The sequence below is a fragment of the Penicillium vulpinum genome (genome assembly GCF_028829585.1).
Source record: "Penicillium vulpinum strain IBT 29486 chromosome Unknown utg000002l_segment0_segment0, whole genome shotgun sequence".
NCBI classification, from domain to species: Eukaryota; Fungi; Ascomycota; class Eurotiomycetes; order Eurotiales; family Aspergillaceae; genus Penicillium; species Penicillium vulpinum.
Genome location: NW_026643242.1, coordinates 4,426,098 through 4,448,265, shown reverse-complemented (window position 1 = coordinate 4,448,265; position 22,168 = coordinate 4,426,098). Strand labels below are relative to the sequence as shown.

At 49.5% G+C, this 22,168-nt stretch overlaps 8 protein-coding genes across 8 annotated transcripts; 5 read left to right on the top strand and 3 right to left on the bottom strand.

The window, feature by feature from the left end:
* Positions 1-178: 178 nt before the first annotated feature.
* Positions 179-2,112, top strand: N7479_004697 (dicarboxylic amino acid permease agtA; the record flags this gene model as incomplete). Its single annotated transcript, XM_057252394.1, has 5 exons — positions 179-335; positions 386-443; positions 511-517; positions 569-729; positions 783-2,112. The coding sequence occupies 5 exons, from the start codon at positions 179-181 to the stop codon at positions 2,110-2,112; spliced, it is 1,713 nt and encodes a 570-aa protein (XP_057111719.1).
* A 1,278-nt stretch (positions 2,113-3,390) lies between these two features.
* Positions 3,391-5,023, bottom strand: N7479_004696 (M14 family metallopeptidase; the record flags this gene model as incomplete). Its single annotated transcript, XM_057252393.1, has 2 exons — positions 3,391-4,593; positions 4,649-5,023. 2 exons carry the CDS (start codon positions 5,021-5,023, stop codon positions 3,391-3,393), a joined length of 1,578 nt encoding a protein of 525 aa, XP_057111718.1.
* An 826-nt stretch (positions 5,024-5,849) lies between these two features.
* N7479_004695 (Arf family guanine nucleotide exchange factor SYT1) lies at positions 5,850-10,099 on the top strand (the record flags this gene model as incomplete). Its single annotated transcript, XM_057252392.1, has 2 exons — positions 5,850-6,219; positions 6,288-10,099. 2 exons carry the CDS (start codon positions 5,850-5,852, stop codon positions 10,097-10,099), a joined length of 4,182 nt encoding a protein of 1,393 aa, XP_057111717.1.
* Positions 10,100-10,848: 749 nt separating this feature from the next.
* Positions 10,849-12,108, top strand: N7479_004694 (putative RING finger domain protein; the record flags this gene model as incomplete). The annotated part of the gene is made up of 3 exons (XM_057252391.1): positions 10,849-11,388; positions 11,461-11,716; positions 11,771-12,108. The coding sequence occupies 3 exons, from the start codon at positions 10,849-10,851 to the stop codon at positions 12,106-12,108; spliced, it is 1,134 nt and encodes a 377-aa protein (XP_057111716.1).
* Positions 12,109-12,317: 209 nt separating this feature from the next.
* N7479_004693 (DNA/RNA non-specific endonuclease) lies at positions 12,318-13,298 on the bottom strand (the record flags this gene model as incomplete). Its single annotated transcript, XM_057252390.1, has 1 exon — positions 12,318-13,298. One exon carries the CDS (start codon positions 13,296-13,298, stop codon positions 12,318-12,320), a length of 981 nt encoding a protein of 326 aa, XP_057111715.1.
* A 665-nt stretch (positions 13,299-13,963) lies between these two features.
* Positions 13,964-15,571, top strand: N7479_004692 (Zn(2+) transporter ZRT3; the record flags this gene model as incomplete). The annotated part of the gene is made up of 3 exons (XM_057252389.1): positions 13,964-14,015; positions 14,063-14,193; positions 14,246-15,571. The coding sequence occupies 3 exons, from the start codon at positions 13,964-13,966 to the stop codon at positions 15,569-15,571; spliced, it is 1,509 nt and encodes a 502-aa protein (XP_057111714.1).
* Positions 15,572-16,662: 1,091 nt separating this feature from the next.
* Positions 16,663-17,259, bottom strand: N7479_004691 (uncharacterized protein; the record flags this gene model as incomplete). The annotated part of the gene is made up of 1 exon (XM_057252388.1): positions 16,663-17,259. The coding sequence occupies one exon, from the start codon at positions 17,257-17,259 to the stop codon at positions 16,663-16,665; it is 597 nt and encodes a 198-aa protein (XP_057111713.1).
* Positions 17,260-17,550: 291 nt separating this feature from the next.
* N7479_004690 (uncharacterized protein) lies at positions 17,551-22,128 on the top strand (the record flags this gene model as incomplete). Its single annotated transcript, XM_057252387.1, has 1 exon — positions 17,551-22,128. One exon carries the CDS (start codon positions 17,551-17,553, stop codon positions 22,126-22,128), a length of 4,578 nt encoding a protein of 1,525 aa, XP_057111712.1.
* Between the last annotated feature and the right edge of the window lie 40 nt (positions 22,129-22,168).

Below are 22,168 nucleotides of genomic sequence, written 5' to 3'. Positions count from 1 at the left end.
GGGGTTTCTCTTACTTTTTACTGCTTATCTTTCTCGGCTGTGTACTTCCAAGCTTGCCACTCTTGGCTTTCTATTAAATCTCTCTTCCCCCCATCTTCCTGGTCTCACACCTGGGATCACTCCTCTTATTTGGGCTTTTCCCTCTCGTCAGCGCAAACATCTGCGCGTCGAACACACCATGGAGAAGTCTATCAAGGCCGACGAATACCCTGAACACACTATCACAACAGAGATCAGTGATGATGGCAAGATTGAGCAAGGTCCGAGTGGACTGAACGACCCCAACCATGTTGAGCTGCAGCGTGCACTCAAGGCAAGACATATTACTATGATTGGTAGGTGTTGTTTTTGAGGTTTAATGTGAGCACGTGCTAACAGTCAACAGCCATCGGTGGTGCTATTGGTACTGGTTTGATTATCGGAACGGGAGAAGCTCTTGCAAAGTAAGTGATGTTTGGTTTTCCTGGACATTTTATTCCGAGATCCCAAGGCTAACAAAATTTCCTGCAGGGCTGGCGTGAGTACCAACACCGAAAATGACCCGTGATCATTTTACTGACTTGAATAGCCCGGTGCAATTCTTATTTCTTATGCTTGGGTTGGTTTCATCGTTTTCCTGGTTATGTGCGCTCTCGGAGAAATGGCGGCATGGCTGCCACTGCCCTCTGGTTTCACTGGTTACGCCGTTCGATTTGTTGACCCTGCGCTTGGCTTCACTCTCGGTTGGACGTACGTATCACTCATCTCCTTCAAGATGATATCGCTAACACAAATAAACATAGATACTGGTTCAAGTATATTATTCTATCACCAAATCAAATGACTGCTGGTGCACTGGTGATATCATTCTGGATATCGCCCGAGAAGGTCAACCCCGGAGTGTGGATTACCATCTTCCTGGTAATCGTCGTCGCCATCAATTACTTCGGTGTGAAGTTCTTCGGTGAATTCGAGTTCTGGCTGTCGTCCTTCAAAGTCATTGTTATCCTCGGCATCATCCTTCTATCCTTCATCCTCATGCTGGGTGGTGGACCAGACCATGACCGCAAGGGTTTCCGCTACTGGAAGACCCCAGGTGCTTTCAACACTTATAAGATGGAAGGATCAGCTGGCCGATTCTTGGCTTTCTGGTCCACAATGGTCTCCGCGACATTCGCCTACCTGGGCACCGAGCTGGTCGGAGTGACGGTCGGCGAGGCCCAGAACCCCCGCAAGACCATCCCTCGCGCCATCAAATTGACCTTCTACCGAATCCTGGTCTTCTACGTGACCAGCGTGCTGCTAGTCGGCACACTTGTCCCATACAACTCTCCACTGCTTGTCTTTGCCCTTTCAGATAAAAACACGAAGAAGGGCTCGGCCGCAGCTTCGCCCTTCGTCGTCGCCATCGAGCTAGCTGCCATCCCCATCCTACCCCACATCCTGAACGCCTGTATTCTACTCTTTGTCTTCTCGGCCGCCAACTCCGATCTCTACATCGCCACCCGTACCATCTACGGTCTGGCCCGCGAAGGAAAAGCCCCCAAGATCTTCGCCCGCACCGATCGCCGCGGCGTCCCCGTTTTCGCACTAGCTATATCGTCCGTGATAGCCTTGCTCGGCTACATGAACGTCAGCAGCGACTCGAAGACTGTGTTCAAGTACTTCGTGAACTTGGTCACCATCTTCGGTCTCCTCACCTGGATCTCGATCCTGGTCACTCACATCTACTTCGTGCGCGCGCGCAAGGCACAGAACATCCCCGAGGAAAGCCTGGCCTACAAGGCTCCCCTAGGCGTCGCGGGTTCATACTTCGCTCTGGCTTTCTGCATCCTCATCGCTTTCACGAAGAACTTCGATGTCTTCATCCACAACCCCAAAACATACGGAAACTTCGACTACAAGAACTTCATCACTGCTTACCTCGGTATCCCTCTGTATCTCATTATGATCTTTGGATACAAGTTCGCGACCGGCTGCAAGGGTGTTGATCCCATGACAGCTGATCTGTTCACTGGCAAGGACGAGATTGATCGCGAGGAAGCGCGTTATCTCGCTGCGAAGGAGGCGCAGGCGGAGAAGAATAGTAACGCAGGCTGGTTCTACCAGAAATTCGTCTCCTGGCTTTTCTGAAGCGGGATATATACCCAGATCTTGTTACGGAAATTGAGCGTCGTTTGGCCCGTCGTTTGCGATATCGACAGGCCTTTAATATCTTTTTTTACCTTCAATGTTTCGAATATGAGAAATGATTTTTGGCCTATGATTTTTTCAATCTTTGGAGTCGTAACCGAAGGCCCACGAACGTAGCTTTCGATAGGTAGAGTGCATAGTAAAAGGTACGAAGGCCTAGCCCTAAAGATCGTCCCTTTTCAACCTCCACATTCTCTCCACCTTACTCTCCGTCTCTCTTTCTTCCCACTCTCTCCTCCCATCTCATCTTTCTTTCCTCTCATACTCCTCTCATCTCATCTTTCTTTCTTCGCGCAGCCGTTGAATGTCTAATGCGAGAGGGGCTATAATTCGGCCCGGTTACCCTCAAACAAAAGAGGATAATACTCTCTGGGAGAGCAGACTACACCGTCTGGTATGGCGAGAGCGAGGCCTTGTGCCTCAACGTCCTTATCGTTGAGGCGAAGGGCAGGGCTAAGGGGACCAATCCTATTCCCAAACTCGGATATATGGGTGTATATCTGTGTGTGTTGTACTCTATTTGAGGAAGCTAAGCAGTATAAAAGGGTGCATCCACCGCGGGCGCAAGGACGAGAAGAAGCGTAACTGCGGTGTCTAGGGCATGGCGTACACTGGATCCGTTTGGCATTTTTTGAAAATCAGCCACGAGTCAAAGGTAAGCTGGTTTATATCAGCCAAGAAGTGTGGATGCTGCGGAGGGCAGCTGCTATCTCCCCAGTCCACTCAAAGGAAACAGCGGAAACTTACAGTGGGGTCTGAGCAAAATTAGGTGCCATGATCTGCAGGCAGAAATTAATATTCAGGGATCAACATGTGATATATATAGGTCTTTCTTCTTCACGAAGGATTGTTTGAATTGATCAAAATCTGTAGTGTCTGCTTGTTGATGGTATACATGAGAATATCTATATCCTCGGAACCCTGTTCAGTATTTAAGACAGCAAATATGGGGTTCTCGGTGCCTTTCCCGAAAGATTCATGGCACAGATCACTTTCCGACGCTAGTCTCTTAATCTATAAATAAACAAAGCCATTGTTCCGGTCAATTACATCCAAACTCAGGGGCACATTAAAAGATATTCTGCATTAAATTCTTTACATTCTTAGGCTTAAATAGCCAAAATACTGTACAAAGACTCTTCAACACTAGAAGTACCGTAATTAAAGGGGAAGATTCGCTCGTAAAGTCAACATGCAATCATCAAGAAAAAAAAAAACCTACAGGCTATCAGATAGAGGTATCTGATCACCCATCACGTCCTCGAAGCTGAGATCTAATGCCTCCTCGCCCCAGACAAACTTGCCGAATGTCAACAGAGCATGGAAAATCTCCTTGCCCGTTGGAACAATGTGCTCTGAAGGCAAAAGGAATCCGTAACTGCCGCGGTCGCGGAGTTTGATCTGGTACGAGAACTTGGCGTGCAGTTTGTGGTAGAACCAATCCAACGCGCTGCCGCCCGCGGTAATCCCGGAAGCAGCGCCATTAGTGAGAATCCCTTCGCACGCAGAGGTAACGTCGTACGATTCATGGGAGGTCTGGCGGATTGCCTTGGCTAGACCCAACGCTAGCTCCTCGAGACTCTCGAGGGTGGGGGGTACAGATGAGCAGGTGTATGAGTAAGGATAGAGGATCTGCTGGGAGTAGGAATGTAAGTCGACGAAGCCTACGATCTCAGCACGGCCATGTGCCGTCTCATTTTGAGCCCACTGTGCCAGACGCTGCGATTCAAGTGCTTCGAATGGCTCTGCGCCGGCGTAATTCTCTGAGCACGGGTTCGAGCGAGTTGACTCGCCATCCCACTCATAGTCCCACGCACGGTCTAGGTCGACGCCTGGACACAGTGGAAGTCCCGTTGGCTGGCGGTTCTTGCGCCACAGACGGTCTGATTCCCATGAGTAGACGTATCCGTCGGGATTGAGGGTTGGGATTAATACCCAGTCATACTCCTCCAGCAACCGTGTTACGGCGGGCGAATAGCCGTAATGGGTGATGAGGCTGTATGCAACATATGTTACCGTCGAGGTACTGATCCATTCTCTGGCGTGAGTACCGCCGACGATGACGATTGTCTTGCGAGGGCCTGATGTGGGTTCTGCGTCGGGAGTTGTGCCGATTCGTAATGCTGGAATCTCGCGACCCTCGTATGTGACTCCTACGCTAATCATCCGTACGTGTGAGGAGAACATTGATGCCATTAAGCGCATCCATTGCGTGATGACAGGGAGCGGTTGGTATTCTTGGAAGAATAGGTCGCCGTTCGATATCGCCTTTAGTCCACCCGATACACTCCCTGGTCCGAAGTCTGAATCGGTCCGTTGACGAGAGGGGTAAGAAGCGTATATCTGGTCGGCAAGGTTGTCCATGAGGGGAGTGTAGGAGGTGCGGAGAGTTGAAGGTAGCAGGTCCAACAAGGAAGGAATCTAACAAGATCAAATTAGTGAGACGATCATAAAGCATTCAGAAGAAAGCTCTCACCATATCATCTGCAAGTCTAATATCTACGAACTTCGAGGTTATGGCCCAAATGTCCAAAAACAGCACCTGCGAAGCGGCAGCCAATGCTTGAGCATCGTCCGGCTCGCGCAAATGGAAGCGAAGGACGACATCACTGCCATACCGATCGTAAATATTTGACGGTGGCGAAGAGTGTTTTGAAGAGCAGCGCTTGTAATCAGTATCCCATATTGAGCCAATTACCCAGTCACGGAGTCGAGTCCATGGGCGTGGGGTGGAGTGAGTGAGCTGAACAGGTCGCAAGGGCGGCGGCGGGGTGATGCTCGAACCAGCGGGGACGGCAGAGATAAGAGGGAGCAAGGTCGATGCGACCAATATTGGAGAATAAAGACGCATGCCGAGTCACAATAACCAGTGTTGAAGGGCGGGGTGTTCGCAGGTCCAGAGGTTTGGAGGTTCACAGGAATTCTCTCTTTCAAATGCGGAGAAGAGGAAAAAAAACCTCGGGAACGGACAAAGCGTGGGGGAAGATACTAGCAGATATAGTCCACAGATATCTCAAGTCAAATATGATAAGAAATTGGATTAGAATGCGAAGGAATTTTCCTATCCATTGATATCCGGATAAAAGAAGATGACATGCAGCCTTACGAGTCCTAGAGGTTCTATTTTAATATTTGGTTCTACGTCAGTGGCCAGGCCAGCCCTGAAGTACTTTTGCTTTAGTATACATCTTTTTTTTTTGTACTCCAACATTATCGAGATATAATTTAATTAGGCTATTATTGAGATCTATTGGTCTATACGATCTGTTTAATTTAAATGCAAGCTAGCTACTCCGTATTCCGTACCTTTTAATATACAATTAAAACCCATCCTCTTCTATCCTCTCTATACTTAAACCCGGTCAATTACCCGACGCTCAGGCCTAGATAGTAACTCGTCTGCCTTGCCCCTCTAGATTTTATTTTATTTCCTTCTCTTCTATGTTTTAATTCTATCTAATTCTGTGTGTGAGATCTAAGAAGAAGAAAAAGAAAAATACGTGTGGCGGCAGAAACAAGAAATCTAGAACCTTTCCCTTTCCGGCGTTCCCCTTTTTGCCAGGGCTGACCTCCAGATCCCACTCTGGATCCAATGTCCTCCATCTCTATTTCCATTTCCATCTAACGTGGTTACTTTTCATGGATTATTAGGGGTTTGCCACGCTCCGTCCTTCACCATGCATTGGAAAGGACTGCGTCTCGTGGCCGATGGCAAGAGGCAGAGCAGCATTGAGCCCCAAGCCCAATCCCGTCGCAGTGAACACCTTCCTCGTCCCTATCCCCCCGCCGAACCTAGACTATCCGAGTCAATCCCCCGCTCTGGCCTATCAGACAGCCCGGTGAATACAGGGCTTCAGGTACCGGATGACAATGGGTCAAACCATGGGGAAGCTCCGTCGGACTTTGCAGGACCATCCTCGGGGGACCGTCCCAGCTTACGCCACAAGCGATTCAGCTTCATGAGACTACGACATGCATCCGACCCCCAACTATCCAAGTCTTACGTTAAAGCGGGCCAGAGCACTCCCCCCGTCCCTTCCTTACCTCGTAAGTGAAACATTGACAACCCCCACGTTCATCAGGATGGCTTAATTAACTGTGCCTACCTGATAAAGCTCCGAAGATCATTACGACCGCCCCGACTAGTCACGAGCTCGATCAGCCCGTGAAACAAAGACCCAAGCTCAGCTTTCGACCATCGTCTCGAAAACAGTCCATGGAGGATATGTCTCGGAAATCAATGGAACAACCCGCCAAGCCTCGTAGGAGAGGCCACGGATCAACCGATTCCCAGATACCCGACTCGACACTTTCCATGTCCCAGAGTATTAGCGAAGAGCCTGGACGCTTATCAACCAACTCACTTCGGAGCGGAAACCCGCAGCCCACCGACTCCCAGCGCTCGTCGGTGATTGATCCCCGGTTTTCCGAATCGTCTCGATCAGACCAGAGTTACGGTGACCAGGCGATCCCCCGCAGCGTTTCCCCTCGTGAGGGTCAAAGTGCCAACACCTCAAAGCGATTCCGTATGCCCCGCTTGAAACGCAACCGCACCCCTCTCTTTCCTTTACCCCCCAAAGTCTCCCACTCGGCTGGAGGTGCGGATAATCGACCGAAGTTTCCTCCAGTAGATACACCAAAATCCGAGACCTCAGATGCCCAAGACCAAATTTCACCATTACCCTCGCCATCTCGTTCCACTGTGGGACTCGCTGCCTCGAGTGTACCACCACTATATCGAAATGATTCAACGAATTCCGCTCGATCAGTTCGATCCAACCCCTCGTTTAAGAACCGAGGACGTTCGTCTACCATGGGATCGCTGGCCGAGAACCAGGACGACTTGTCCGTACCCGCATATTTGGCATCTTCGGCGCGCACCTCTACTTCGACCAGTGGCCGCAAGAGTTTCAGTGATATGTTCAATATCACACAGCGATTGAGGCAAAACTCCTCCCCACCCGCACCTCGTCATGGTTCCCCCGCGATAGGTGGTGCCTCCACCCCTATCAAGCAAGAGCTACCGGCAATCCCGAAACGGGAAGAAGACGATACACCCGCTTCATATCTGACACGTTTGGAAGAGACTCTACCCCGTGGCATGATTGCGGGTGTTCTTGCTCAATCAGATGAGGAATTCTACAAGATTTGTCTCCGGAAATACATGAGAACCTTCTCATACTTCGGTGACCCACTCGATATGGCAATCCGTAAGCTTTTGATGGAAGTCGAGCTTCCAAAAGAAACACAGCAGATTGATCGTTTCGTGCAAGCATTCGCTGACCGCTATCATGAATGCAACCCAGGCATCTTCACAGCTCCGGATAACGCATACTTTATTGCATTCTCACTTTTGATTCTTCACACCGACGTCTTCAATAAGAACAACAAACGCAAAATGCAGAAGGCGGACTATGTCAAGATAAGCCGGAGTGAAGGAATCTCGGAAGACATCCTCGAGTGTTTCTATGAGAACATCTCTTACACTCCGTTCATTCGTGTCGAAGACGCCAATATGCCTGACCGTCACTTGGCGAAACCACGTCGTACTCTATTCAAAAGTACTAGCTCCGAAAATCTGGCCCGGATTGCTCGGGAGCCTGTTGATCCATATTCTCTTATTCTGGAGGGAAAATTGGGATCCCTGCGACCCAGCTTGAAGGATGTCATGGATCTGGATGACACATACAATCATTTTGGAACCGCTGGGCCACCAGACATGGAGGCTCTTCACCTGGCTTTTACCAAGTCTGGAATCTTGCAGATCATCTCTCTTCGCTCTCGTCCTGACGCGTTCATGCCGGCTAGCTTGGATAGTCCGCTCGACTCGAATCCTGGTCTGGTAGATATCAAAGTCGCCAAGGTCGGCTTGCTTTGGCGGAAAGACCCGAAGAAGAAGAAGGCCAGGTCACCCTGGCAGGAATGGGGTGCAATTCTCACATTCTCTCAGCTCTATTTCTTCCGTAATGTGACCTGGGTGCGCACACTCATGGCACAGCATGATGCATATGTCAAGAATGGCCGTCGGGGGACACTTGTTTTCAAGCCACCCCTTGCTGAGTTCAAGCCGGACAACATCGTGTCGACTGGTGACACGGTTGCACTTCTAGACTCGAGTTATAAAAAGCATAAACATGCATTTATGTTTGTTCGGCACAATGCGTTGGAGGAGACATTCCTTGCCGACTCTGAGCCTGAGATGAATGACTGGCTTGCACATCTCAACTATGCTGCAGCCTTCAGGACCACTGGTGTGCGCACCAAGGGCATGATTGCCACGAATTATGAAGGCCAACGATACCGCAGGAGTCAGCGATTAGGCTCGAGATCTTCACAAAAGTCTCACCTGTCGACGGACATGGAGCCTCCCTCTCCCAGCATAGACACCGACGTGTTTGCCGAATTCGTTGCTGCGCGGCGAGAATTGATGAGTGAGAAGATTCGAGAAAGAAACGAAAAGCTTTCCACGTTACAAAAACAACTGGACGATCTTTTACAAAATGCCCGACATTTGCAAGTGCTCACTCCTCTTCACGCTCGGGCCCGCGAGAACGTCATCATGGCTGCAGGCCGCCTGTCTGCCAAGATCAAATGGGTGCGACAGGATATCTGGCGCAGCAAATGTTATCGGCAGGTTCTCCTGCGAGACCTGGGAGAGGATGAAGAGGCAGTGGAGAGCAGGGTCGGGTCGGTCGCTGAACCAAGGCCATCCCAGTCAGACGGAGCACGCATTGCCTCTCTTTCCGGTCCATCCGTTGCATCAGAGCATAGTGTGGGAAAACCAAGTAGCATTGTGCACACCGTCTCTAGCGTTGATATCCCTGAGCCTAATGTGGCCCAACCCGAGCAACCTTTGGAGGCCGGACTGCTGGCTAAACCTTCAAATGACGAAACGCGTCGTCCTAGTATCCCGGGGTCTGTCACTTCGGCTGACATTGCTCGTGTCGGCCGTCGCCGCTCTGCTGTGGTCATCCCCGAACGTGCCAAGTCATACTCGCCCGATCCAGTGACCCTTAAACTCGAACGGGAATCTTCAGTCCTCAGCCGTGTCAGCCGGTGGGATGGAGCTAGTATGGCGTCTCGTACATCGAAACTCACATCGCACGCGAGCCTTGATGATGGCGAGGAGCGCGCTCTAAGGGAAGCTGGTCTATTGGAGCTACCGGAGTCCCCGTCAGCGCGCAAGGATGAAGAGATTGCCCCTGACGCAATCCCCGGTAAAGACACCGAGGGTGAGACAAATGCAAACGATAAGAGCGACAAACCGAGTCGCGTCCGTCGCAGCCTTCATCGCACCCTTCGTGATTCGCATACTCATAGAAACCGCTCCCATCCAAAGAAAAAACGGGGCTCAGTGTCTAGCCTTGGACAGGAGGAGGACGATCGCCTCTCCGGCGATGGAGAAATTCTTCCTCGCAAGGCTCCCAGTTTCACTGTACATGGCAAGAAAGCATCCATTGTCACATTCGGGTCTGAATGGCAGAACATGCCCCCGGAAGAGCGCCTCAAGCTCCGCAAACCCACCCCTCACGAAGAGCCACGAGGGTCTGATCTTGCTATATTGGGCAGCGACGAATCGATTATGACCGAACGCAGCCCGGAACGTCACTCGGTGCGCAGACCGAGCACCAACACTGGTCTAAGTGTGCGCACCGACGATCTGGCAGAGTTCCAGGATACACAGGAAGAGCAACCGGAAGATGACATCGGAAGCCCCGGTTCCCCAGTGATTACCTCGCTCCCGAATGATACAGACCCTCTCGATACCGAACATACTCCCCGTCCCCCTACATCCGCAATGTACAACAGCCATCTTTCCGCATCAAGACACGACGGCTCTCCTTCCCCCTCCTCCACATCTATCAACGAGCGAATCGTTGATAAGCCATCCAGCGAAAACCTACGCGAGCAGGCCGTAGGCGCCTGAGTCTAGGTATACCGCTTCCTTTCACTCTCAAGCCTCTCCTCATTTTCTTTCTCCTGTACATCCTAACCATTCTCATTGTGATCTTCTGCTTGACGATTATTATACCCCTTTCCCAAATATTGCGCTCATTTTGTCTCTTCCTGGTTGAATTTCCTTACTCTCTTGCATTAACATCTGGCGAATCTCGGTTTCGTGGCAGGCTTTCGGTTTGGTCTGGTTTTCGAGCATTTATCTGCGTCTGCGTTGGTGCTTCTGGGAAACTCTATTTCATTTACTGTCAGATCGTTAAATCAGATCTGTATGACAGGCTGCATTCATGGGCGTGCTTTGATATCTGATGGCTTGGCCATTTCATTTCGATTATGCTTTTTTCGAGTGCGAAGCTGTGGAATCACTGATAGACAAAAGCGAATTATGATTGACAATGATTTGATATTATACTTTTTATTGCTTCACAGTGTCTGTGAACGCGTAGCTGTAACCGGTTGCATCCAATGACTTTGTATTGGAGTCAATGAATTCTCAATAGTACCATGAGCATAAAATTCCTCTTCATAGACTCGATAACCTCGACTCGAACTTGCATAGGGCTGAGACAAGCGGTAAGCCCAGCGGTGAACCAACGCGCCAATCTCAAGCCCGCATCTTCCAGCCGCGCCGCCAAACCCGCGACCAAAAACCCATTACGCCATCCAAGCTACAAAAAGCCACCCTCACCCGCATCAACTTCCACGCCAATCACACCCAAAATGGCGCACTCAAAGCGAAACACCTCCCTCCCACACTTCACCTCCTACGAGCGCGGTCTACTACGCTCAACCTGGGGCACAAAACGCAGCGCAATCGGCCGCGACAGCTTCCTAGCCTTCGGTTCCTGCCGTTTATGCCTGCAACCCGCGCGGGCGCCTGTAGTCGCATGCGCCACCAACGGCGACCTCTTCTGCCGCGAGTGTGCGATCAGTGACCTCCTTGCTCAGCGACAGGAGATCAAACGACTCGAGAAAGAGCGCGATGAGGCGAGGAAACGCATTGCGGAGGATGAGGAGAGATCGCTGGCGGAAATGAAAGAGAGAGATCTTAGGGATTTCGAGCTTGTTTCGATGGGATTGGAGAATAAGGGTGGGAGGAAGCGCAAGGCGGAGGAGTCTGAGGCTTTGGAGAAGTTTAAGGCTAGGGAGGTTGAAGTTGATGGGAAGAGGAAGAGGGTTTTTGAGCTTGGGGAGGAGGAGATGGCTCGTGTTGCTGGGGAGGAGAGGGAGAGGTTGAGGAGGGAATTGAAGGTGGAGAAGGTTTGTGGTTGTTTCTTCGGGCTGGAGCTTGAAGCTTCATTTGGGGACTTGTTTTGACTAACATTGCTCTAGTCGTCTAACAAATCCGCTCTCCCATCCTTCTGGGTCCCGTCTTTAACGCCCAACACTGATGCGGATGAAATCGCCGCCAACAAGACTGTCAAGCTGACACCTATCTGCCCTGGCTCGACCGATGAGACTCGGCATAGCTACTCGCTCAAGTCACTTGTTCAGGTTAATTTCACGGAGGAGAAGGCTTCCGACGGAACTGTGTCTAGAGTGTGTCCGAGTTGCAAGAAGAATTTGAGTAATGGGCTCAAGGCGATGCGTATGTGGAATAAAAGTACAGCCATTGGATGTTGCTAATTATCTCCCATGACAGTCACAAAGCCCTGCGGGCATGTCATTTGCTCTCCGTGTGTAACGAAATTCATGACTCCCCACGAACATCATGTCCCCGATCCACATGCCTCGAAAGAGGAGCAGGAGAAAACTGCTGCTCTCCATGGTCAGGTTCTATGTTTCGTCTGTGAGACAGACCTTACGGCAAAGTCAAAACCAGACGATAATGGGAATGGGAATGGGAACAACAAGAAGTCTAAGAAGAAGGACAAGGATGTTATTCAACCTGGTCTGGTGGAGATCTCCTCCGAGGGGACTGGGTTTGCTAGTAAAGGTGGGAATATGGGGAAGAAGACCGGAGTTGCGTTCCAGTGCTAAACAATTGCATAATAATCAACAAGAAAGAAAAGCATGAAACACCAGAGTTTTCAATTATGTGTACGATAAATAATATCCTGATATTGCCGCCCGGAGCGGTTATTAACGCCCGAGCCATGCAAATACAATGTTCTAAATATACAGTGAAGCTATGCGAGAAGTCAACGGACGAACACGGTCTCTCTCCTCTCCTACCTGCAGCCTCAAGCTCAAGAACGCTTCTGGGCATTGTTGAACTCGCGCACAGTGACCTTGCAAGCCACCTCCTGACACAAGCGGCGACGACGGCCAAGGTCCAACTTAGAGCCGAACTCCAAACCAGAAGCACGCTCAACAGCCTCAAGAGGAACCTCAAAGTCAGTCAGAGGCTTATCATTCGCAATGCGAGCATTGGGCAGAACGAAAGCACCGAGCGCAACCTTGCTCGTGGGCGAGTTGGTCCCATCCTCAGCATAGATAACCTTATAGAAGTGCGTCGGCACAGCGACGTTAGGCGGGTTACCAATAACCTCGTAGTTAACGCGCCACTTTCCATCCGGGTCACGGTGAGGCAGGTATAGCGGGCCGGTCACGACACGAACGGAGGGATAACGCTTAGTGAGATCACGGCAGAAAGTCTCAAAGTGAGCCCAGTAGTCGCGGTTGAAGCCCTCGCCGACCTGCGGGCACATGTTGCTCAGCGCGAATGTACCGTCCATCGCATCCTGCGACCACTTCGCGTCTGCGGCCGGTACCTGGTGTCCGCGGTCATAGCCTGAGCGGAAATAGTCGGACAGTTTGGCGCGGAACATCGATGGGATGGTAGTGTCCTCGAAGAAGGTGCTCTTCTTTCGGTCGGCATTGTTAATGGCCAGGGACTGTGGCGTGATGTGTTCTGCGACCCAGGATGGGTTGCGTGTGCGTCGGTCGTAGGCGCCGTGCAACGGGAGGGAGGAGAGTTCGTCGGCGATTGGGCCTGGGAAGCCATATTGGAGAATTCCTGCGGCGTCGACGGGACTGGTGGCTAGCTTAGCTGCCAGAGCTGGGGGCGGGATGGTTGAGGGCACCTTAGGGCCCGGGATTGTTGGTGTCGGGGCAAGGGTCTCTTGTTGTTGGGGCTTGGTGGATTTGCCAGAGAAGAGCAACGCGGTGACACCAGCGCCGGTGGCTGCGCTGGCGGCAGCGATGACAGCCAGAGTTGCTTTGGACATGGCTAAGTGTCCCTTGAGATTTAGGGCTGGTTGAGTCGAAAGACCTGGCCAGGAACCAAAAGACAAAAGACAATAAAAAGTCGGGGAGCCACGGGCCAATCACAGATCACATGGGAATCCCCCGAACTATTGCTATTGTGCTGTGTGGGAGATGTCTTGTATATATATATTCTCTTAATTCGCATTCTCGTGATTCTTTTGAGTCTGATGAGCCTAAAATTATTCAAATCACCAGATACTGTCAGTTGCATAAACCCCTTCCATGTGTGTACACTTCATCATATGAGAAAAAAAGAAAGTATCAAGTATCACCCGATCGGTTGCAATGAAACAGTATTTATGAAACCCCGGAGACTAGAACATTCAATGTTTACTCCATACTCCATAGTCTCAGGGACTCTCAAACTGAAGATTCACAATGCCAGACCGTCTATTCCACAGCCCAGGCCCCAGCCATAAGGGGGCGCGTTGCAGAACTGCAGTGAGAACCTTGGGGACGAATGCATTGTTGTCAGACAACGCAGGTGATTAACATATAAACCCCCATCAATGGACATCGTCGTCTTTTTATTTCCATCGAGAGAGAGGGAGAGGCGAAGTGTTGACCGCCAACCCGTTGATTGCCAATTACATCACCGTTTCCGTTTTCTTCAACTCTCAACGCCATGTCTGCCAACGACCTCCGGGGGTGGGTGATGAGCGCCGTCTCAGGCGTCGGTAAGTGTCGTCTGAAATCTTTGCGATCAATCGCTAATTGTATTTAGCTTGCGTCCTTGGTTCCTCTATCATCTGTATCGATGTGCTGGTCCGGGCGATTTCCCGCCGCAAGAGCTTCCAGATCGCCAACAGTAGTAACTTCCTGTCAGCATCATTATGTCTCAGTGCTGGAGTTATGGTGAGCTATCACTCTACATCTGGAATGCACGCATTATACTAATTCCAATCAGCTCTTTACCTCCCTCTATAGCATGCTCCCGAACTCAAAGGAGTACCTCACGCGCGCTGGCTTCTCTCCCGCTGTATCTGCATATATTTTGATCGGTCTTTTCATTGCCGGAGTAGCAGGCATTCAATTAGTCTCCGCCTTCGCACACCGATATATCCCATCTCATGTTGTCGACTGCGCCCATACCCATGGCGAGTCGGAAAGTGATCCCGAGCGCGGCGAGCCCACACACGAGGACCATGTCCACAACCATACAAACGGACATACCGAACGAACACCGCTGTTGCGACCTAATAACCCATCTTCATTCAAGTCAATGCCAGCGGTGGCTCAACGGAGCCAACATACCGAGCCGGCACCCAGACGCCGCGAGACAATGCGGGCAATCCTAACCCGCAGCATTACGTCGCTCATGGGTGGCGTAAAACCCACCTGCGACGAGGACGGACCTTGCTTTGGAGTTTCTCAAACATGTGGCAGCGAATGCACTAAAGTGCTTCCCCCATGCAACATCAATGAAACCACGCGAGCAAGCAATCGCGACACTCTATCCGCGCCGCTGGAACCGGAGATTTCCCGCGCGGAAACTGAAATTGGTAATGAAGATACGCCTATTGTACCGGAAGGGGGATATTTTGATAATATCTCTGCACAGCACCACATGCACCCGTGTGTTGCTTCGTCCTCTTCGTCTCAGATCCTAGAGCCACATTCAGGTCATCTATCCCATTCCCATTCGGAGAATCATTGCCATGACGAATCTCATGGCCACCACGAGGATCTTGGTTCTGACCGTCCCAAATCTGCCGCTGGCAACGCCCACCACCATCACGTCCCTAAAAATGCATTCCTCTCCATTGGACTGCAGACCTCACTCGCCATTGCTCTGCACAAGCTTCCCGAGGGGTTCATCACCTACGCCACCAACCACGCCAGCCCAACTCTCGGTATGACAGTATTTCTGGCTCTATTTATTCACAACATCGTGGAAGGCTTCGCCATGTCACTCCCGCTCTATCTAGCCCTCAATTCCCGCTGGAAGGCAATGTTCTGGTCCAGTCTCTTGGGAGGTATCAGCCAACCTGCTGGTGCCGGCCTAGCCGCCCTCTGGATTTGGAGCACTGGACAACACGGTAGCGACGATGTCACAGGTCCCTCATGGGGCATATATGGAGGTATGTTCGCCGCCACCGCCGGAGTCATGACTTCAGTTGCACTGCAACTTTTCAGCGAGGGACTTAGCCTCACCCATCACCGCGGAATGGGAATCGGCTTTGCCATTGGAGGCATGGGGTTGATGGGCCTCAGCTTTGCACTGACTGCTTGACCAGGCTTCGGCTCTGATGTTCATTTCTATTGTATACGTGGCGTCTGGTTCTTTGCGGTCCTTGCGGCTGGCATGCATGAACGCACATAGTGGGCTTTGGTTTAAACTACATTCATTCAACACGGCCACAGTGTGGTCCTGCACAAATTGGCATGGGTAGGTGCATATTTGGACAGTATTTCTTATCAGCAAAACTACTATGGGTGTCAAATCACCGAGACGGAAGCAGAACTACTTATATGCCTTTCGCAGATAATGCATTAGATCCAATATTCTTCCTGCATCCAATTCATAGCTCACTGCGAATGAGCAGGCTCTATGTAGAGATTCTCCTAACTAAAATCGTGCTAATATGGTAGGATCAGACTAGGTGTAATTCACCCGATGTACCTTTTATATGATCGCATGTAGTGCGTGGGGACATACCTTAGGCCAAATATATCAGACCATTCAAGTCTTACGTCGTCGAGGATAGACTTGCAACGATTGGATCTTGTATTAAACTGCGATATGCACATGGTGTACGCAGAAGAGATCCCAACTAGATTGTGGAGCCCTAACACTATCCCCGTGGGTCTTCGAGGAACATTCAAAATAAAGCATAGCACCCCAGGGATAGTATCATTGTCACTGGAGCTCTCCCGAAGACAACGTGCTGAACGATATATGCGGTTCTTTCCGCTCGTGAAAACGCAGCCCTGAACAGGATCGCGATCCAAATGTTTACCGAGGTCAGTCACTGCGGTGGAAGTATCATAACAGCTCTAACTAACATCGGCTCAGACAGACAACATCCAACATAAAGAGTTGAGGGCATCATTATGAGAATAATCCTGAAATTTCAAGAGTCTCAAGCGAGAAAATTGCTCCCTAGAGCTCAAGCATAACAACAGATATCTGAATGGGCGAGGGAGAGGCTGGGGTACCCAGAGCAGCCCGATGGAAAGCGACCTAAGAAACTTGCTTGATCAATGAAAGGGAAATTGAGCCCACTACTTACTATATAATTAGCTATCTTCAGTTAGTTCATCGCTAGTACTATTCTGTTCACTATTGACGAGACAGTCTAAAACCCATTGACCCCCACTGAATCATCCGCAGTACACCCCCTCAAATGGAAAATTATCAATACAGTCAAACAGCTGCCTCATCTCATCACCATCTCCCATCATCGCCCAGAGATCCCAGAGCGCATATGTCCAACATTTCATCCAGCCCGGAAATTTGTCATACTGATCCGTATATGGGAATGCTTCAAGAACCTTTACACATCGTAGCTCATTATCGGAATTCTCTGGCCTTTCATTTTCAAGGTCCTCGACTGATATACCTTTCAGCGTCTGCAGAGATTCTTCATCGATAATCATGCACATTCGCCATTTGGTCCAATCGTCACGCATACCTTGAGCGTTCACCCAGGCCTCAAAATGAGCGCGAATTACATCGAGAGACGCCCCGTTAAATTGCGCAGGATCTTGCACGATAGTCGACCGGTGTTTGGCCCAAAGTTTGTTGGACTCATTTGTAGGATCTTCTTTGTTTTCTTGGAAGAATGCTTGCTTAACACAGGCCTCAATGTATCTGATAGCGTCTGGGAATAGAGTATCTGATTCAGCAGAGTAGGTAGTGCGATAGATGACATATCCCCAGTCTGGGTAAGTGCAAAGGCTATTTCGGAGGTCATTCATATTGAACTGATCATTTTTATTCGCGATTATGTGAAGTTTGACTTGGTGGTTGCGGGGAGAAGAGATGAGGAAGGGTAAGTCTTCTGCCAAACACGTGCTAGTGCTAAGCCGTGGGAAATAATACAGCCATTTTACCAGACCATAACAAATGCCAAGGTTCCTGTTTAAGGCCTAGGGCCATATCCCAGTCTGACATTAGGCATTATCCGATACATCTGTACAATCTAACCCCTCCCATCATTTCCCGACTGTTTTTCTCTCATAGCACGGCTACCCTCCAGGGCTTAAATCATGCCTCAAGGCATGTATTCGGTCAAACAACCAACACGAACCATTGATTTGATTGCATCTTTAGAAAATGGCAAGACCAGCCAGAGAGAAGCTAAAGCGCTCACGGCACTCAAATCGGAAATGCTGGTGCTTTTCAAACATAACCCCGGATCGCTCTATTGGAAGGAAGCAATGCTACTTTCGCCAGTCACAGACAGTGCCGAATTTAACGACCTAATTTATGCCTTCGCAAAGTCCATCACAAAGGGCACGGCAGATGAGACACCGATTGATCGGGACTTACTGAGATGCTTCGCCGGTTGTCTGCGCTGGGGTCATCATGCCATTCCCCGCAGCGAGCAGATATTTGGATCAATCTTGCCTGGTCTCAGCAAGCATCTCATCAGTAGCAACAACCAAAGCCGACTCAGGGATAGCTATCTCCTGACTCAAACGATTGGCACGCTTTTAGACGCAATGGTAGATTGCAAAATTGAGGGTCTCGACCGAGAGTCGCTACATGAACCGCTTGTCAAAAAGCTCAAGGACTTGAAAGATCACGATGAATCACGCATGGCTCAGGCCGCCCGATATGCCCTTCAAGCTCTGCGCCGGATACCAGACAATGAAGGTCCGTGGGAAGAGGCCCTACGCTACAGTGGCATGACCTTCAATGTTATTGCACATATAAGCAGTGCCGTGGCGAAATTCGATGTACAGCAACTCATTGATGCAGGCCCCGACGCATTCGCAGTTCTTAAGTTCTTTGGGGATGCTCTGAAAGGGGGTAAGGAAATTTGGGACACACGCGAGGATTTCAAGCAAATGATCAGCGGAATGCGCAATGTATCAGAGAGAAAAGGCTGGTACGCTGCATTGCGTCATGCAAAAATGTTCACCCAGCTTGAGGCTTTTGAGGGACTGAAAGAGTTCATCGCCCCATTCAAAGGTGCCCCGCCGAAATGGTGTACAGAAACCGACTTTTGGTGCGGGCTATACTCCCAGCTTGAACAGCAGTGGGTCTCTCGCGAGCCTTCTACTAGAGACAGTATTGAAAAATTCATTCAATGGACGTTCGAAAATCCGTTGTTGAGAAAGATCTGCAAAAAAGATAACTCAATTCATGCCTGGGTAGGTTTACTCGCAGACTCCATGGACAAGCCAGATTGGAAAATTATCTTGCCGCAAAGAAAACGTGGGGTACGTTCAGGCTTTTTCCGCGCCAAGGAGTACGAGCCTAAGCTCAAGGATATTGCTCAGAATAGCAAGGCAGAAGATGACAAACAAGACAGCTGCGGAGATTCACAGCTTCTCCGAGCTGCGCTAGAAAAGTGCAGTGAAGCACAGGTCTTCTATGCCGACGTCATCATGGCCCAACATTATACTAGGGGAAAGCTTCTTCACGTCAAACGGTTGTCAGGAGACGATTTACCTATCGAAAACTGCTACATCAACCTTTCTTTGATGCAAAATCAGGAGGGAGGCGATCAGAAGGGCCGGAATAAGTTCTCTCTCCAGGACCGTCTCCAGATGGAAGCACCCGACACCCAAACAGAGATTGCTTTGGAAGATCTGTTCAAACAGAGGAATGTGCGGAATGGCTCTCTAGCGAAGCCCAGTCGGATCCTCATTCGGGGACGAGCTGGCGTTGGGAAAACAACCTTGTGCAAAAAGATCACATATGCCTCTCTCTACCATAGCCTGTGGGAATCGCAATATGACCGGATCATTTGGATTCCTTTGCGCAAGTTGAAGGGGTACCGAACGTTTGAAGATTTCCTCAATCGTGAAATCTTCAAAAAGGTGCCCTACAGCACGGCACTGTGGGAGGCTTTCCAAGAAACGCTGAGAGATGTTCAAAACTCTCGCACCCTGTTCATTCTGGATGGCCTCGATGAGATTGCTGGAGTTCAACAACAAATTGAGGACTTCCAAGACATCTTGAACAGGCAAAATGTGATCATCACCTCACGGCCACATGCCGTATTTCCATCCAGATTGAAAGAATACGATTTGGAGATTGAGACTGTTGGTTTTCTTAATCACGAGATTGAGGCCTACGTGGATAAAGTTTGCAATGAATCGGATGGCCTCCAGATCAAGGATTTCATGACACAGCATTGGGTGATGAAAGGATTGATGCGAATTCCCATTCAACTAGATGCCCTCTGTTTCACTTGGGAGGAAGGAATCCAGAGAGAGAAGCCATTGACCACAATGACTGCTTTGTACGAAGCAATTGAAATCAAACTTTGGAAGAAAGACATGCCTCGGTTGGACCCGAAGACCGAGCACAAGGCGGCGAAATGTCGACTTCGATCACAGATGTTCCGCCTGATGCCTGATAATATTGATTTCGTTCAATATATTGCTTTCCTTGGCCTCTACAACAATGTCACAGAGTTTACCTATCGCATTCGGGAGGACATCTACCATCATTTCCCGAACATGACGGATCGCATCCTGGATGAGATTTCATTCCTGCGCAGCTCGGATTCTTCCTCCAATGACCACGATCAGGACTACTATTTCCTTCACCTTACTTTTCAAGAGTACTTTGCTGCCCGGCATTTCGTACAAAGCTGGCAGATAGGCGGGAAAATAGAGACATTGGATCTGCAAACTGGAAAGGCCATCTCTCTCTCCACCGAAGAATTCATCAGCCACGAGAAATACAATGGACGCTATAACATCATGTGGCGATTCATCACCGGAGCTCTTGCATCTGCAAACGATGATCTGGTTAGATTTTTCGAGCAGATCGAAATGAAACCGCGTGATCTGCTCGGACCCACTCATTTGCGCTTTCTCATGCATTGCTTCAGCGAGGTTAGCGAGAAGGAAGAGAATGCCACGCTGAAGAAATTTCGGGGTAATATGGAGAATCAATTATCACAAGTTTTCTTCATGGATGATGCCGGCTCGATTCATCTCGGCACGGAAATGGAATTCCCTGAACACATTCTCTCCAGATGTCTTGAAATGTTTGATCCGAAACAGCAGGAACGCGCCTCAAGAGTGATTAACGGCCGTCTTCGTATTTCTAATAAAATTTCAGATCAAATATGGAGCCTGTATCAATCTAACTTGGATTTCTCCGTCAAAATTTCTATCGCGAAAATCATAGGTCGACATCCAAACTTTTCATCACAGGACGTTATTTCGGTCATTTCCGATCCAGACGAGGAATTTGCTCGCGCGGCCCTACATAGCTTATTGTATCGCCTAAATTTACCCGAAGAAATTCTCAGTGCTATCATCGACAATTTTCGCATCTATAGTGCAGTCAACGTGATTGATCAACAAAAGGAACTTCCCCAACCGATCATTGGCAAATTAATATTTGAATATCCACGAACTTCATATCGAAAAGAATTTATAAGAGCATTGACAAAGTCATCATTGTCCAACCCAAGTGTTCTCAACCATCTGGTTGCGGCATTAGATGATCCAGACTTAGAGGTGCAATATGAAAGTTTGTATGCTTTGTCTTATCATTCGCATCTACCAGTCCCAATTTATCACAAAATTGCTTCAAGATTGGAGAAATTCGACGATTACGATCCTTGGGCAAAAATTAGTGTCATCGACATATTGAATACTCAGGCAACCCTGTCAAACGGCATTGTCGAACGAATATGGAGAATGGTGGATGATGAGTCAGAACGGGTTCAAACTGCAGCAAGCAAAACTCTTAGGCAACATGGACATCTCTGCGCAGATGAAATTGCTAGGAGGTTTGCAAATTCCCAGGACAAAGACAGTTTTGCATGCGCTATGACGTCAACGGCCTTTGCGAATAATTCATCTCCCTCCGATGTCATTCTCGACCACTGTGTTGACATTCTCACAGTATCTGCATCTGGTCCCTTTTCATCGGTTGAAATAAAAGCTCTCAGGGCTTTGGGGAAAAGTAGCTCTTTATCATCTCACGTTCTCGGCGTGATATTGCAACTTATAGACCGACAAGGGAAGACCGATAGTGTGGATCATATTTGGTACATCATGGAATATCAGAAAGTTCTCCCGGACAAAATTCTGAATAAAATAAGCTCTCACCTTTTGGACAAGGGCCGCGATAACAAGTTTGATGTTCGGATTTTTCACAGCTTGTCCTCGCGGTCTTGGTTGCCTGATTCGATCATCGACTCTCTGGGTTCATTCATTCTAAGTCAGCCACCCAGCCTATCTACGATGCTAATCCCCACCCAGTACAAAATGCCCCATCGTGTTATAGAGCATACGACTTCGATTCTGCTATCAAGTAATTATAGAAGGGCAGCCGAGGGGGAAAAGATACTGCGGAGGCATGTGGATTATGGAAGTCTTCTCCCTCGCTTGGAGTCAGGATACTGGATCAGACTTTTCAAATCTCTTTTGTTCAACTGCAAAGATGGAGACACTTTCTGTTCTGTCCAGGACGGCTATCTTCAAATTTCTACACCGGAGCATTCATGGAAAATCAATATTGAAGCGCCTGAGCAACGTCAGAAAATGGAGGCTGCCCTAGAAGCTATTGAGCAATGGATCCAGGACGGAATGGGTGACGCATGGAGTACTCTTGAACTTCGGTCATGGAACAGGAAACGTTACCTTTGATTGTTCTTTCAGTCCTACCGGAGATACGTAGTGTCATCTT